General features: G+C 41.6%; 1 protein-coding gene across 1 annotated transcript in view; it reads left to right on the top strand.

The window, feature by feature from the left end:
• CEP95 (centrosomal protein 95) overlaps positions 1-18,135 on the top strand; it is a 1,662,476-nt gene that overhangs the window by 232,624 nt on the left and 1,411,717 nt on the right. Inside the window, exon 2 of the mRNA XM_044080881.1 lies at positions 17,892-18,020. Coding sequence (XP_043936816.1) covers positions 17,892-18,020 — 129 coding nt within the window. The remainder of the gene's footprint in view (positions 1-17,891; positions 18,021-18,135) is intronic.

Genomic DNA, 18,135 nt, shown 5'->3' with positions numbered 1-18,135 from the left:
AAATACACCCTGGTGATCACTTCTGTGTCTCTGCTCAAGAGTGACACAGAAAAATAACTTTCTTGGGGTGGCGTAAGCCAGGGAACCTTGTTGGCTAGTCTTGCGTAGGCCCTCGGGCCAATAGCCTAGTACCTACCTATGAACCCCCATTGAACAGAAAATATTTCTAAAAACTTTGGAATTCTGGATACAAGTATATACCAATCTGGGTATTCGGAGCATATAGAAAGAAACAAAAGAAAGGAAGCAGTTTACAACAAATAACAAGGAGGGGAAAAACAGTAAATGTCTCTGAATTCATACCGAAAAGGACTCTGCTTTGTTGTGTAACACACATATAACATTTTTCTGTCGTTCCTTGTAATCAGAAAACCTTCACTCTACAGAAAAAGTCATTCTTTTTCCAAAAGAGAATGTAATAAAAAGAGGCAAGGGGCAGGTGAAAAGGAAGAAATCAAAATTGAACGTGGAAGGATTGAAGAAAGTTATGGTAAGAAAAACAAGGATAAAGACAGATGTTGACAACATGTCTCAGGCTTTGGATTTACAAAGCCAGCTGGATGACAATTGTATGCTTGCAAATATAATAAGCAGTGAAAACAATGGATGATGTTACGTTGTCTATCTTGCCTTCGTTTCTTGCTTGTTGGGATCGGAGCTGACCCTCGGCTCCGACTCAGCCATCTTCTATAGCTCGAGAGCTGTTTACTGGCTCGAGGCTACCCCTTATCCCATGATGCCTAGCGCTAGCTACCCAGATCTCGTTTGCTGCTTCAGCTGCCAGGTTCGTTCTTACTGGCTCAGGCTATTGTAAGTTAGTTTTAACACTTTTCCTAGCAAATTAGGGGTTATTTTTTAATAGTTTAGTCTTTCGACATTATTGTTAATTAGCTTGTTGTAGTTTTTAGTGTTGTTGTATTTTCCCTTAGAACTCGTTTAAGTTAGAGAGTTCTTCCCCTCCCCCCCTTTCCTGTCTCTTCTTATTGTAGCGTTTTCTTTTTAGTTTTTGTCTCTCTTTTAATTCATAGGTAGCCGTTTAAGTTAGAGGCTTCCTATTATTAAAAAAAAAAAAAAAAAAAAAAAACCCTCTTGACTGTAGTTATTGTGTTTTGGTAGATTAGTATTTGTAGTTGTTTGTTGTTGGGCCTTTGGCCAAATACTTTGTGTAGGACTAGATATGTCTAAAGAATCCAAAGTGTCTGGATTCAAGTAGTGTGACTCATGCTGTCAGAAAATGTCTCTGACAGATGGGCACACTTCTTGCGTCTATTGTTTAGGTGCAGTGCACCTGCAGGACTCTTGTTCTGTATGCCACACATTCAGCCCAAGGGTTCTGCAGGAGCGCAAAAATAAGCTGATATTAAGGGGTCTCCTTTAGCCCCAGGATTCACCGGCTAAGGCTCAGCTGGTGAAATCTCCTAAACTGACCAAATCGTCGGCTCGGAGCCGTCATTGGCCCAAACATTACCGACTACCTCTGTTCCAGCTGGAACCGAGGAGGCTGCTTCCCAGTCGGCTCCACCAGCATCTTCGGAGCCATCTTGGACCCACAAGAGACCGAGGTCCCCGTCTCTAGAGTCCGATACATTCGGCTCCTCGGTCTCCCCTGTTGCAGAGTGACCGCAGTCATAGATCCTCCCTCTCTTCTCGGTCCTCTAGACTGTCGGACCACGACATAGAGTGGTCGGTAGGTTGTTGAAGTCGCAGGCACTGGCCAAAATGTTATCCAGCCCTCCTCAACAGGTGTCTGCTCCATCCGCTTCCATCGATGTTCCTCCTCTGACTCCTCTGAGCTTGGAGCCGGCATTTGTTGGGGTTTGAATCGTGGAACCGTCGGCACCGATAACTATTTCTCCTTCAGTTCCGTCATCGGCTCTGATCCCCTCAATGGTACCTTCTATCGAGGGATCTAGGCGCTAAGACTCTCTTGTTAGCTCCTCTCTGAGCTTCAGCGCAGGTGAGCTCAGCTCCTACATCGGCCTCGGAGCCATCCCCCTTGGTGCGGAGGAGGATTCCGGTTTCCTCGGAGGCGGATCCTTCTTTGCATCGTGGCGGGGATGCCTTCAATGTCATGAGGAGTGTACTGGCCCATGAGTCAGCACCACGTTCAATCCCACTGACTACATCCCCTGTAGTGCCTGCGTCAACCTCTGTTCCTCCTCCAGACCCCAAGCGTGGGGATCCGATGCTCCAGAGCACCCCACTGGGTGTTTCTTCTTCTTCCGAGGCCTCCCCTGATCATTCAGAGGAGGCCCCTCGGAAGAGGAAGTGCAAGAGGAAGCACATTGACTCCCCTGCGTCTGTCACTTCGGATAAGGATTTGGATGAATCGGAAGGGTCCCTGAGATCCCCCTCTGAAGATGTTTCCTTTTTGGACATCCTAGAATTGCTTAGGCAGAGGAGGAACTGGACTGCCCTAGCCCCTACTGAGGATGAATCCGTATTCCTGGATGCGTTTGGTTCCCGCCCTTCCACCTTCTGGGTGTCTCTGCCCTTCGATTCACTAATGTCTGTGGTGGCTCGAAGGGCTTGGTCAGCCCCGGATACAGTGGATCCAACCCCGAGGAGGCCTGGCAAGTTTATTACTGCACACCCTGACAAACAGTTCCTTACCAAGGGTGTTCCCGTGGATGCCATGGTAGTAGCAGCAGCCACTAAAAAGGAATTAGCGGAAACTTCTTCCTCTGTCCATCCTCCTAACAAGGAATCTAGGACTATGGACAGTTATGGGAAGCGAATGTTTGCTTCAGCGACCTTCTCCATGAGGTCACTGAATTACTTATGCCATTTTTACCAGGCTTCAGAGGGATCTCCTCAAAGAGCTTGGAGATGCCCTCCAGGATCCATCAGCTGAAGGGGTTCAAGCTAAAGTAGCTTCTCAGCTGGCGACCCTTAATTCAGTGGTTAACTCCTCCATGAGGCTGATTTCCTATGCAGGCGATGGTGCGAGTAGAGCCACAGGCACAGGCGTGGCCCTTAGGAGACATGCATGGATACGGCTGTGTAATTTTGCGGAGCCCTTTAGAGCGTCATTCACCAGCACCCCCTTTGACGGTTCATTTCTCTTTGGACCACAGGTGAAGGACACACTCACTAGGTGTGAACAGGAAGGCAAGACTCTCTGTCGTGGGAGTCCGTTTTTCCACTCCTTCCAGACCATATCCCAAAGATCAGAAGAGTGGAAAAATGTGGTTTCAGAAATCCCAGGGAGCCTCGCCTGATATACATAGTGACTTTTCCTCCAGGGGCAGAGGAGGAAATAACAGACGCCGCCCTCGAGGCAGAGGGGACCGCAGAACCAGGGCAGCAGAGAATCTTTCTCTGACAAGCCCTTCCAGCATCCCTGAAGGGTTGCCCAACTGGCCCGCCTCTGGAGGCAGTCAGGGGAAGACTTTCACTGTACCCAAAAGCCTGGCAAGACATTGCACAAGACAAATGGGTATACTCAATCATATCTGGAGGCTATGTAATTCCCTTCTTCCAATCTCCCCTATCATCAAGCAAATCTCCCCCCCAGATGTTCCACCCAGTCTGAGGGCCCAAGCAGTCATAGAAATTTCAAGACTGCTAGGAAAAAAAAAAAGAGTCATCCAGGAAGTCCCGGCAGACCAACTCTGATCCGGAACTTACTCAAGGTTCTTTTTGGTACCAAAAAAGACAGTGGACTGGAGACCAGTTTTGGATCTCAGCAGACTAAACAGGTCTGTTCAAAGAACAAGGTTTCGGATGGTCACGCTTCAGTCCATTCTACCCTTTTTGGGTCAGGACAATTGGATGTGCTCAATAGATCTCCAGGATGCGTACTATCACATCAAGATGGACAGGCGCTCCAGGAGATTCCTTCGCTTCCAGCTGGGAGCCAGTCATTATCAGTTCAGAGCTCTGCCCTTTGGTCTCATCACAGCCCCCAGGGTGTTCACCAAATGTATGGCAGTGGTCACGGCTCACCTGAGACATCAAGGATTCCAGGTGTTACCTTATCTAGATGACTGGCTCCTTACTGCTCCTACCAGGCATCAACTTCTTCAAGCCAGGGACTATACAATTGCAATCTGTGCCCAGTTAGGCATTACCATAAACTTTGAAAAATCTGCCTTGTTGCCCTGTCAATCAGTTACCTATATAGGAGCAGATCTAGATACAAAAAGTATGCCCTCAAGCCTACCTCCGGACAGGGTGGCCACAATTCGGCAGCAAGTTCATATCCTCATGCAATGCAAAAAGGTACAAGTCCGGTTGGTTCTACAAACTCTGGGTTCTATGGCGACGGCAATTCTTCTGATACCTCTAGCCCGCTTTCACATGAGAATCCTTCAGTGGCTTCTCTTCACACAGTGGTCCTTTCAACAACTCCCCATGTCTCACATGATCATAATTACAGAAACTTGCAAAATACACCTTTCCTGGTGGATGGTCTCCCCACTAGTGTCTCAGGGCAGACCACTCATCCAACCCCCTCCGGTTGCCACAGTGACCATGGACGCCTCACTGATGGGGTGGGGGGGACATTATCAGGGCAGGACAGTCCAAGGCGTATGGCAACCTCTGCACATAAATGTCTTGGAGATAAGAGCCATGCTACTAGCGTTGCAAGCACTTCAGGACTCACTCCCTCCTGGGACCATTGCAATTCAGATGGACAACATGTCAGTAGTGTGGTACATCAGCATGCAGGGCGGAACCAAGTCCTACCCCCTATGTCGAGAAGCACTCAGACTCTGGCAGTGGGCGATTTCCTCCCAACAATTTCTGATTGCAATGCACATCTCTGGGAAGTCCAACGTCATAGCTGACAGGCTCAGCAGAGCTATTCTCATGCCTCACGAGTGGTCTCTGAATCAGGTAGTTGCGGATCTCATCTTCCGCAAATGGGGACAGCCTTGCTACGATCTGTTTCCAACCCCCTTAAGCACCAAATGCAGCAACTATTTCTCCCTTCTACCGCTTCCAGGTCACGATTGGCCTCAGGGACTTCTTTATGCCTTCCTGCCTTTTTCTGTTATACCCAAACTCATTCAGAAAGCGATATTGTTGGGTTGCAAAATGATCCTCGTTGCTCCTTACTGGCCTCAACAGATTTGGTTTCTGTTCCTGCACCTTTACCTCCTCGAACAGCCCTGGACCCTGGATCCTGGATCCTATTCCAGACCTGCTGATTCATCAATCTGGAGAGCTGCATCGATCCCTCCCTTCCCAGCATTTCCCTGGCTGTGCGTGAAATTATTGTATCCTCTCTCAAATTGGCTACTAGGAAGACGTATGCTAGTAAATGGAAACGTTTCTCTTATTGGGCAGAGGCCAGGAACATAGATCCCTTTTCAGCCCCAGTTCACGAGATCTTGGAATTCCTAACTGAGCTTTTTCACTCTGCGTCCGCTTCTGCCACAATCAGGGTTCAACTAGCGGCCATATCCAACTATCATGTTGGCTTTGCTAATCTAAATATGTCTCATAATCTGTGTAAAGCCTTTCTTAGAGGGACTACTCTCCTTGGGCCCCCAGTGAGAGATCCCCCTCCTCCTTGGGACCTTAATTTGGTACTAACCTCCTTGATTATGCCCCCTTTTGAACCGGCAGCTTCCTGCTCCCTTAGTTTTCTATCTTGTAAAACTCTCTTTCCGGTAGCTATTACCTCAGCCAAACATGTATCGGAACTTCAAGCACTAAGCGTTCGTTCTCCGTACTTAGTCTTTCACAAGGATAGGGTAGCGCTGAGAACTAATCCATCCTTCTTTCCTAAAGTGTGCTCAGAAAATCCTGGCCTGATATGGGGTTTGAAGGATGTTAGAGCCTTTTGTACTGCCATCATTTCTTTCTGATTGATATGCAAGTGAAGGTGCTGGACATCCCATAGACCTTGGGTTCACTTGCCTGCTAGGTGAGCGCCCCAAGCAATGTCTGAGGCGTCGGTGGTGATGGTTTGGCCGGTAGGGTGGAGGATGAAGGGAAGACCCACAAGTGATGACTGCAACAGTAAATGCACTCTAACATCTACATTTATGGTAAGTGTACACAACTGTACTTTTTAATAAGACTAATGGTGATGCAGATCATTCCTTTGTAGCAGTTGATAGAGCAATTGTTACTGAATTAGAAGTTGAAGATTCTTTAGATCTTGTCAAAAAAGATTTTCTTGTAATTGGAGATTGACTTACTAGAGGAACTAATGTTTATATTTGCAGAGAAGTTCATGATCATCATATAGTGTTTTGCTTGCCATGTGCAAAATGGAGGATGTGAGACAGGCCTTAGAATGCCTTAATGTAAGGAAGTACAGATCCGTTTTTATTCATGTCTGTACAAATTATTTCATCTGCAAGTACTCTCTGCTAGTAGAGAATTTACAGTATTCTTGGCCAACATAGCTTGTACAGGTGTTGGGACATATTTTTCTCAAATCACACATAGAAAAGAGGGTCCGATAACCGTGAATGAAAAGATTTTATAGGTAAATATCTACAGGAAAAAAATGTCCCATTTTAGAAATTGGAAATGTGTAGGTCATCTGAGCCTAATTTTGGGCACATGTATTCAGACAGGATGGAGTGCAGTTGACAAAATCAGGGAAGGGGATTTGTGCAGCAGATATTTTGCAATATTTGACAAATATGAGGCACGATATTTGCCAGTTTGAAAATTAACAGTTCACAGATAGCAACATTTGATGCATCCTGGTGGGTTGTTAATGCTAGGAGCATTAATAAGTTTTTCATTGAAAAATTTGCTATGTTTCCACAGGATTGATGATATTTGTGAAACATGGTTAAAGAACAATGACTGGAAACCATTTTTGTTGGAGTATAGCCACCTGTCAACCTGGAAACATCAAAAATCTGGACAAAGGCCCATGTAAACTAGGTACAACTGGCCCAAAATCGAGATGCTGAATAACATAAAATTTGTATACATAATCATTTAACCCCACCCACTCCAGTGTAACCGTGGGACGCCAACATGAAGATTGACAATGACATCACAATATAATAATAAATAATGTCCGACATTTGAATTTCAGACTTCATATCCCTCAGAAAAAAACATAATAATGTAAAACCTGGTATTCTAGCAACCGGGTTTACAGGGATAATAGTTAAAATCTGTCGCACCATTATTTTTGGCTTTGTTTGTCCAGATTTCTTGCTCTGAGAGATTGAGAGGTATGCCAGCAATCAACGACAAAGTCATGCCATCCACTTCAGCCAAAGCTTTGCAAACTTCCACCTGGGTTTCCATGATCATATGGTTCTCACACTGACATGGCCATTGTCAGTAAAAGACTGAGAGTAAGTCTTCATAAAGAAAACTACCTGCTAGATTATTGTATGGCACAATACAAAGCTAAAGGGTGCATGCACATTCTTCTGCAGAAAGAGCAAACATAAGACCGGTAGCTAGATAAAACATGCTAGTAAGATAATAAATGAGAAGTTGCATTTATTCAATATCTAACGTCTGCCTCTCCTGAATGGAGCATGTGCGCTTTGAAAGTAAATCATCACTAGGGCACAAAGATACCAGACAAATAAATTAAAATTATCCAACAAACAATGGTTCTCCTCGTGCTGGCCCCCTTTACTTTTCCCTAAATTGTAACCATTTAGTAACCATTAGATCAAAGAAAGAACACTGGATCAGTCTTTAAGTATTCATAGGTTCATAGGTTCATACTAGGCTATCTGCCCGAGGGCATTTACAAGCCTAGCCCATCGTTTTGTGGCTTACGCCACCCCTTTAGTATGGGGAACTATACCCATTATTTTGCTGTGCCTCTGTCGAGCAGTGACACTGAGGTAATCCCTGGGGTATATCTGCGATCTCCCATCCATTGGTCAAGATTTCTCTTGAACAAGGCCAGCGAGGTGCTCTGCCTCACATGTACCGGGATTTTGTTCCACAGCATAGGGAGTCTTTGGGTGATGAATCTATCCCTCCAGCACGTCCTATTAATAGCCGTGTCGAGGTTTAAGTCTCCCGCCCTTGTGGCTCTGATGGATCTAGATTTTTTGAGGTGAAGATATTCATCAAATCTGGGTTTGACATGGCCTTGTATGTTAGGCAAAGGTCACCTCTGAGCAAGCGACTGAATAGAGCTGGAGTTCTTTCAGTCGGGCAGCATAGGACAGATTTTGAGACCCTTTATCCTTTTGGTGAGGAACTTTTGTGGCCTCTCCAGCTGCTGCAAGTGTCTGGTCAGATACATTCCGAATGGGGCATTGTACTCAATCATTGGTCTGATGAGTGATGAGTAAAGGGAGACTATGACCTCCCTTGATCTAGATGAGAATCCCTTCATGATAAGGTGGGCAATGTAGAAGGTCCTCCTAACTACCTTAGCTACATGGGTGTCGAATGACAGACTACTATCAACCTGGGTCCCCAGGTCCCTGATAACTTCTTCTGTGTTCAGTGGATTGCCACCTATTTGGTAGCTAGGGGTAACCTTGTTTTTCCCGAAGGGTATGACTATGCATTTTTTGGCATTTAACTTTAGGCCGTGGCTCTGGCACCAGTTATCCGTTTCTGTGAGACCCTTCTGAAGGATATCTGTGTCAGAAGTGTTTTCTACTATGGCCCAGTTTGCAGTCATCTGCAAACTTTGTCAGCCATAACCCTCCTGTGTTTGCTTGTACTGAAAAGTAGATGCCAAACAAGAGTGGGCCCAGGACTGAGCCCTGTGGGACACCACTTGTGACAGGCTTTGAGTCTGACATGGCGCCAGCAACTCTGACCCTGTGGGTTCTGTCACTCAGCCAGTTTGCAACCCATCTTGTGATGTATGGGTTAACATTTAAGCTGATGAGTTTTTCAATGATACCCGAGTGGGTATTGTATCGAAGGCCTTAGCCAGATCGAGGTAGGCTGTATGGACTGCCTTTCCCTCATCAATGGCTTTGGTGACTGTTTCCGAAAAGTCAACCAAGTTTAAAAGGCATGATCTGCCTTTGACAAAGCCAAACTGGGTTGGATCCAAAGTCTGCAAATTCCGTATGTCTTTATTTATGAGGTCCATTATGATCCTCTCCATGGCTTTGCAGATAAGGCTTGTCAAGCTAATGGGCCGGTAATTTCCAGGGTCGGTGGAGGCACCGCCTTTGTGAAGTGGGACCACAGTTGAAGTGCGCCACCCCTGGCGTATCCAGAGGTAAGACTTTGATTAAACAGCTGTCCTAGCTGTGGGTTTAATTCCTCATTGAGTTCATGGAGCACACAGCCGGGGACACCATCAGGTCCCATGGATGCTGTGTTTTTGCTTTGGAGAGAGCAGTTATCACTTGGGCGCTGGAGATGTTTGGGGGCTGCAATCGTTTGGTATAGATATCTCTCCTTTTGGGGAGGGGAGAAGTTTGCACTGAACCTGTCAGCCAGTATGTTGGCAATGTCTGTAGGATCAGTAATCTTCACATCATTTTGAACTAGTTCTGAGCATATCTGGGAGTTTCCTCCTAGGTTTCTAACATAGCTAAAGAAGGCCTTATGATTGTCTTTTGAGTCTTTAGCTATTTCTCTCGAAATTTGCTTTGGATGATTTTATGAGAGCTCTTAGTTTTTTACTTATAGTGGTCAAGGGTGTCTTACCTTTTAAGGATTTTGCTCTATCTTGTAGTAGCTTCCTCCTTTTGTTGTAGAGTTTGTTTATGGCTGGGGTCCACCAGACTGGACGCTTGCCTTTGGTACAAAGAGTCTTTGTTTTGCTTGGGATTGCCTTATCCATGCAGTCCTGCAGGTGCTGGTAGAAGGCATTTGTAAGTGATTCAGCGGCTTGAGTACTGTTTTCCGCCGGCTCGGGGGCCTTAAAGGAGACCACACTAGTCTTTAGAAGTGTGAAGTCGGCTTTTGAAAAGTTCTTTACTGTGGTCTTTTTTATTTCAGGTGGGGGTGGGATTATCCTAATGAATCCAGATTGGAAGGCTTCTGGTGCAGCAGGAATCAGGTGAGAAAGTTTTGTAAACTTTCCACTCATCATCTACATTAAAACACTAAAGTAGATTGTCCAACTGCATTTTGTTGCATAATTTACAAATATCATACTTAACATACAACACCTAATATTTCACAGGAGAAACAGGTTTGCATGTTATGATTATAAGAACGTGCACTCTCTCCAAACATTATGGAGCAACAAAGCTACTTCACTGAATAAAATTGCCAGACATGAAATATTAAACTGAAAAAGTATTTAGTAGTTATCACACGGTATAATCTTACCTACATAAATTTCCTGAGCGAAAGCAAGCAAAATGAGCAACAACAGTCCCCCTGAGATGCAAGTTATCAGTTTTATCCACAGTGGCAGTTCTAACGCACTCCAGTCCTTTGTACTTTGGTTCTTTGAATAAAAGAGTCTGAAAACCCATAATGGGATGCTAAATGGTACATGATATAGCCATTGCTGTGAGCGAGCACAAGTGCAAAGTGCATTGATGTAATGGGAACTGGGAAAACGGAGACAAAAGAAAGTTCCCAAAACAAAGCACATTTAACCAGTGAACATTTTAATAATCTCTAGTTGATTTAAATATGAACGTGAAGCTGCTTGTCAAGGTGCCCACACTGTGCGATCACTCCGTCAGACACACACACTCCGGGACTTGCTCTGAATAAAAGACAGCGGTCTCATAAACAGGTTCGAGACTCCCAGCCCAGGAAAACAACATGCATAACACAGCAAGCATGGAACATGGAAACAATCTGACATGCTAAAAGCCTGAAACTCTAGCAGCTAGCTTCAGCAAGGGTTAACTTAAGTCCTTAATTCAAAACCACCAGTAACGTTAATATAATGTCACCACCCACTGTTAAAATTAAAACTACTGCCTGGTCACCCCCTCTGAATCAGACAGGCAGTCACAGTCGGGCACTGCTTCATAAAGCTGATGTCATCTTGCATGCCCTTGCACATTGATGACATTGCGGGAAATGCTGATGATGAGTGATGTCAGCTATAACTTAAAATTGTAAATAAAAAATTTGGGAATTGAAGCAGCGACTTGGAAATTCATGGCACCTGATTTCACCCTCAAAACCGGTAAATAGAGGAATTAGGTACGGTTGAATGGTATGCCACCAGGTGATGTAAACTACTTGGCTCTTTATGATTGTCACTGTTGAACTGACACCTGACCCCATATGCAAAAATGGGAAAAGGGGTTGCGGATGGATAAATGTCTTTACTGTAATGGCCATTCTAACAAAACATCCAGTGGAGGTGTTAATGACGGGGGGATAGTTATGAGAGTTGTCATTATTACATGTTCACTGATAATACCGTAGATTGTGTAACTGTGACAAAAAAAAAAAAACAACTGTGGAACATAAAATAATTGTTGGAGTGTATAGACAACTGACGGCAAGAGCTGATGACCCAGAGGAATTTGTACAGTTCTTGTATTAAACACAGGAGGGAAGAATAATAGTGGCTGCAGACTTAAATTTACCAGAAGCAGACTTGAATAATATTGATTCAACAACATTAGTAAGGAAATTATTCACAACAAATGTTCAGGAATAACAATTGCTTCAAATTATTAAAAAAAAAAAAAAACTACCAGTGAACAGAACATACTAGACATTGTGCTCCTATAGAAATTATCATTTCATATCAAATTTTACCACCATTGATCTGTAATCATGGGGTTATAAAGGTTAATTTGTTGTTAGATAATTCTGCCAAACAGAAATCTGAATGAATGCACAGAAGAATAACAGCAGATTATGTGGATACAAAGCAGTCACTATGTAAAACTAATTGGAGTGATACGTTCAGTGGAAAAACTGCAGGAGTGTGTAAAGTTTTGATAAAGAAATTGTTTGAATGCAAAAAAAAAAATGTTTAACATCAGGATTTAGGTACACAACATCAGGAGGATGTAGTTCCATTAGAATTTAGGTACACAACATCAGGAGGATGTAGTTCCATAAGATATGTTCAGTGGAAAAACTGCAAGAGTGTGTAAAGTTTTGATAAAGAAATTGTTTGAATGCAAAAAAAAAAAAATGTTTAACATCAGGATTTAGGTACACAACATCAGGAGGATGTAGTTCCATTAGGATTTAGGTACACAACATCAAGAGGATGTAGTTCCATAAGTGCAAGATACTTAAGGTGAGAAACAAAAAATATAAGAAATGGAAAAGACGTCAAACTACAACTTTGAAAACTGAAATAAACAAGCTAGGCAAACAGATTAAGCATAGTATGAGACAGGATCAAGAACAATTTGAAGAAAATGTATAAAAAGGTATTGTGCTTAATAGGAAAAAATGTTATCGACTCATAAGATCTGGAAGGAGCAAAGACATACAAATTGATAAACTGTGTATAGATTCCAAAAATTTATTATCTGAGGCAACAGATTTATAGATATATTTACAAAATGTTATGCAAAATAGTTTGGCTCCACAAAGAGGTGATAAGTTATCCTGGTGACCTTGGATACTGAAATCAAATTAAATTATATTGAAAAAGAGCTATGCAAACTGAATCCAAACAAAGCACAGGGAGGGGACAGAGTTAGTAATAATGACCTGAGAACATTTCAGCAAGAACATACAGTACTAGTTTGGGACAGGAATGTGTTATAGAAGAATTTGAGCAAGAGGGACTGTATAAATATCTGGAAATTTATGAAGGATCAACAATAAAACATGGAACAAATATGAATAAAACTGAGTAATGAATATTTTAGAAGACTTAAATTAATCATGATAAACAGCATTGACATCTAGGAACAAAATTCAAGCTATAAACCAATTTACACTTCCTGTCTTAATCTTAACAATTTTGGGGTGATTGACTGGCCCCAAAATGTGTTGGATAGATCAGATAGGAGAAGAAGAAAGATGCTTCATGCTCATCAAATTATTTATAAAAATCCGTGCATATCAGGATTATGTATTCCCTGTTCTGAAGGAGATATGTGGATCCTTGAAATTGATTACATTTATAGATCTGCAATCATGGGACTGCACACATCTGCTGACCTTAAAGGACCCAAATGTACTGAAAGTTTTGAAACATGAGGAGAATAAATCTAAGATTTTTTCTCTGCTTAGTGTAGTAGAAGTATATTGACGTCAAGCAGGAATGGAAATCAAACCAGAAGTGGATAAAAATCAGGCTGCAACTGAATGTGCCAAAAACAAAAGAAAAGAATGTAAGATTAAGGACCAGATGAGAAGGAAAGAAATGTGGAAAATGCATAATTATAGTTGCAAGCATAGATAACTTCTAGAAGAACCTCATGTTGCTCAGGCTCAAATGCAGGAATGGTTAAGGAGAAGCAAATTCAAACCAAAAGATGAAAGGACTACGCACACATTAGTTTTCAAAGTCTATTGAACATGTGGGAGAAACAGACAAATGTAGGTTTTGTAGAAGAGAACTGGAAATGGTCACACACTTTGTTACTGGCTGTGACATACTAATGGCAGAAGGACTGTACACTGAAAGGCATAATAATGTGGCAAGACTGTTGCACTGGGGATTTTGTAAACATTATGGTACTGAAGTAGCTGAAAAACACAAGAAACATGAGCCACAAAGCATCATAGAAAATGATGACGTCTACATCACATGGGATCACCCATTACCAACAGTTCAAAAGATAGTTGGGAGAAAACCTGATGTAGTGGTCCATGAAAATAAGGCAAAAGTAGCATTGATCATTGAAATCGCTACACCCAATGACTACAGTGTCTTGTGTACGGAGAGAGACAAAGTCCTAAAATATCAGGATTTGCAATCCGAAACGAGAACAATGTGGAAGAAAGATACCCAGACAGGTCCAATAGCAGCAGGAGCAATGGGTCTTGGTAATAAAGAATCTACAGTCATATTTAGGTAATATTGAGTAAGCTATTGTCAGAATTAGAAATGTTGGGACTTGATACCATATATTTCCATACACATATGTTGAAAATAGGTGTACTACCACCTGTAGTGTGATGTTCTAGAACAGTATAGTAACAACCATGAATAAAAAAATTTGTGCTGTGACATAATTGATATAGATTTAACTTCAGCATTTGACAGGGTCATACACAAAACACTAATCAGTAAATTAGACCAACTATATATCTATGCACTCTTGATAAGATGGATAGCTGCATGGCTTAAAAATGGCAAGTATTATACAGCAATTGGACAAGTAAACTTCTTGGTTATAGTCAGGATGTCCCACAGGGCTCTGTCCTAGGAAATAGTTGTTTAGATTGTATCTTTCAGATCTTCCCTTTTCATCCCGGGTGTTCTACAGTCTTCATGCAGATGACTTGAAATTGGGTAAACTGATTTGCGTGCGTTACAGGTAGGGCATATCTGCAAAAGAACTTAAGTAAATTGACCATCTGAGCACAGGAAAATAATATGCTTAGTTTTTGATGTATTTATCAGCATACTAGATTTGGGAGATATAGATTGAAAGGTGAATATTTAGTACAGCGCACAGTGATTGAAACTGTAGATTCATTTTAGGACTTTGGTATGTGGGTAGATTCAGCTTTGAAGTTTTCTAATCATATCAACCAATTGGCTAATGATGGTTATAGAGCTATAGGTGGTATAAAGTCAAGGAAATCAGAAGTGATGGAGTCATTGTTTGTTAGTTACATTAGACCCAAACTTGAGTGTGGAATAACACTATGGAAACATTATAATAAAACAAGAATGAATAACTGGAAAGATCACAGCGGAATATATAGAAAGTGCATCCATAGATGCAAAAATTAAAGCTATTATGAAAGTCTAAAATATCTGAACTTGTACAGTGTCTCGTACAGATATGTAAGAGGTCACCTTATTCAGCAATATAGGGCATTTAGAGACCGCTTCCTCTGGTAATGTTTGGTTTATCAAAAAGTAGTAGAAAATCAGACAACATATGTAGAAGATTCTATAGGAATGAGAAGTGTACTAATTGGTCCTGTGAGAGAGCAGCTGATGCATGGAATTGACTACCAAATCGCATTAAAGCAAGCACTGGTTTAGATATTTTTAAGAACTTCCTAGACACTTGTTATGAGAACTGTTGTGGTACATTGGCAGGTTAGAAGGCCATTAAAGACTGTGCTTGAGATATTGGTTTGTGCAGGCAAAAGTTTTCAGTTTCTGTTTTTGTATTACTCTTTTGTTTAGTCTCTTCCCACATACTCTTCTTAGTTACAAGACTGAATCTTTTTTTAATATTAATAAACCAATTTACGTGTGGGTGCATAGTTTATTGCTGTAGCCTTTGTTTTATGTTCTTTAATTTTATGTCTTGGAAAAAAATAGGAACCATCTCAGAATATTCCACTACACTGAGTTGTCCTTTTTTCTCGTTCCATCTGGTACAAAATAATATCCTCTGCAAATAGAGCCATCTTTTCCTGGATGTCATACCAATTATATCATTGAATTTCTGACTCCCTTATTGACTTTGCAGTGGTTCTAAATATAACACAAATAACAAAGGGGAAATAGGACACCTTGCTTGGTTCCTCTGTTCAGGCACAACTCAGAGAGGAACCCTCCCATATTGATTTTTGCCACTGATCCATCATATATCCTAATTTAATCTTTTTATTTTATACAGAAATACAAATGCTTCCATTGCTGTACTCATAAAATCCCACCTTTATTTGTTGAATGGTTTCTCTGCATGAAGACCCATCAACAACAGCAATATCGTCTTACATTCTGCTTCCCTCTGGAGCATCATTGTTCTGTTAATGTTGTCAAATGTTTGCTATCATTCCATAAAACTAGTTCAGACCATGTCTGTCAGTTTTGGCATCACCTTTACCATTCCTTTAGTCATTATAGACATAAACACTTTATAAAAATTAAAGTGGGCTTATATGAAACTAGATTAGATAGGTCTTTATCCTCTTTAGGAATTACAGCCACCACCGTGTTTTTCCCAGGATGTTGGTTCCTCCTTCCTTAATGCCTATACGGAGTACAAAATAATGCCATCTGCAAGTAAAAGTAATTTTTCTTCATTACCATGCCACTTATAACTTTGCGTTTGAAGTTCCTTATTTTCTTTGCTAGGGTTTCTAAATAAGCAAGTAATGTAAAGCAAATAACTAATATGAAAGATGATATTCCTGCCTGGCTCCTTTATTCAAAAATAGCTTGTCAGAGAAGAGCCCACCTACCTTAATTCTTTCTTTCCACCCTTCATATATCCTCCTCATTACTCGCTCATGGAATGTGAATGCTATCCTTGCCCTGCTACTACAGTTCCAGTTGTCTGTATCAGATAAATTCTGGGCATCAAAACCCACCAACAGTAGTGAAGATTTCTTGCACTCTGCTTCCTTCTAGATCATCATTGTTCTATGCCATTTGGTTTTGTTATTCATGCCATGACACGGCACTTCCTGGAAAAGTCATAGCCCATTCTGCCAGGGCTACTGCAGCTACTGATCTTTTGGAAAGAGGTGGACTCTTCTCTTCACACTTACCAAATACTGCAAAATTTATTCTTTCTCTAGGGCCAGGGCAGGGTTTGCTTCAAACCTTCTACAAGGGCTACTAGACTCTCATCCTTTGTCCTCTTCTTCCTCCTACTACCTTTCTTTCTAAGCTTTGGTATTCATCCCATATAGCTTTGCTACTACAGCAGTGATCTAATGAACATAGTGCAGTGGTGTAAATACACTCACCGTAATGGTAGACATTGGAATAGATTGATTTTGAAGTACACGTACCTCTGCTGCCATTTTCCTTGTTGTTTTATGCAGCAGTGGGGCCCTAACTATCCCCTTTTCTCTTTGTACAGTTTTGCTAAGCAGTGCTCTAGATTTCCTTCTTTCTGAGGCAAGAAAGCTCTAATTTTTGGTGCCAATATGTCTGCTTTTATTCAGGCTCCCCTTCAAGCTGTAATGGTCATACAGGAACATGGAAGGTGCTCTAAAGCTTTGGAAGCCAAATGAACTTCTGATCCTTGGCTGGATACATCCTGTATAGCTTAGGCCACTGCATACATGATCTGTTTAAATATCTACTATTACAGTAAGTTTACCTAAGTAACAGCAGTCTGTAAAATAAAGTACAGTTTGGTGATTCCATTTCTTCATAAAAAACTCAAGTAACCCAAATATTTCTATTAGAGACCTGAACCTGTGTTTTACTGTAAACAGGACCTATTGGCAGGATAGAGCTCTCTCCTAAAGGATGCCCTAGCTTTTGAATAAGCTTCCATTCCATGTCAAAGAAAGTAGATCCATCACCCTCTCTAAATTTAACCTAGGCATTTGGATGGGTGATCAGAAATTCACTCCAAGCTAACCCCTCTCACTTCCTTATGGTTGTGAGAAATGTGTAGACTGTAGTGGTTATGGTTCTTATAGAGCTATTTGCTTTATGTGCACTTATGAATGTATGATTGGTTATTATCAAGCTCTTCAGTCTGCTAAATCCATCCTTTTGTGTGTCCATTATTTTTTATGAGCTGCATTGCTTTTTTCTCCTAGCTTTGTTGGTGACAGATGGATTGGGGAATGATTTATCTTCATGTATATATGTTTGAACATTAAAGGCAATACATGCATGTTTTGCTTTGGGAGATTGAACCTTGATTACATTTTAGCATGCAAATCAGAGCTCCAATCTGTTCAGCAGTAATAGATTTTATTGCTTGCATTAATCAGCAAGTAGTATGTATTAACACTTCAGTCATCTGCTGTATTATTTATTACAGGTCTTTTACTGTTATGTTTGAGTTCAGAGTCTGTATGATGCTTAAGTTAGAAGAACTGAAACTTCGGTATAATTAGATTATTATATGTGTTTAACTGAAATTTTAGGAAATATATCTTTAGCAGTTTGTAAGTATTCGTGCACAGTAGTGAACAAACTGTTTTGATGCTATAATAACCTAGACTTGCTGTGTTTTTTGGCATAGACTGGGTTGATGTTGCCAATGACCTCCTTTCCAAATGCCATGTCAACCTCAGAGTGAAGACAGTAACAGAATGTGATGCCAGTTTGTTTGTTGCCTTGTATGAAGCAATCCTAGGAGAAAAGGTGCCAGGTAAGTCTGAATGACTTTGTCAGTCTGCATTCTTAGCAAAAAGTTGTTTTATAGCATGCTCAGTTGGGCTTGGAGGTAAATCACTGATAGTTTTGATTACTGTCTTGGATGCTGA

This window comes from Protopterus annectens, chromosome 8.part0, assembly GCF_019279795.1.
Source record: "Protopterus annectens isolate FY-2018-M chromosome 8.part0, PAN1.0, whole genome shotgun sequence".
In the NCBI taxonomy this organism is placed as follows: domain Eukaryota; kingdom Metazoa; phylum Chordata; order Ceratodontiformes; family Protopteridae; genus Protopterus; species Protopterus annectens.
The sequence above is the reverse complement of the archived record's forward strand: the minus strand, read 5'-3'. Positions and strand labels throughout refer to the sequence as shown.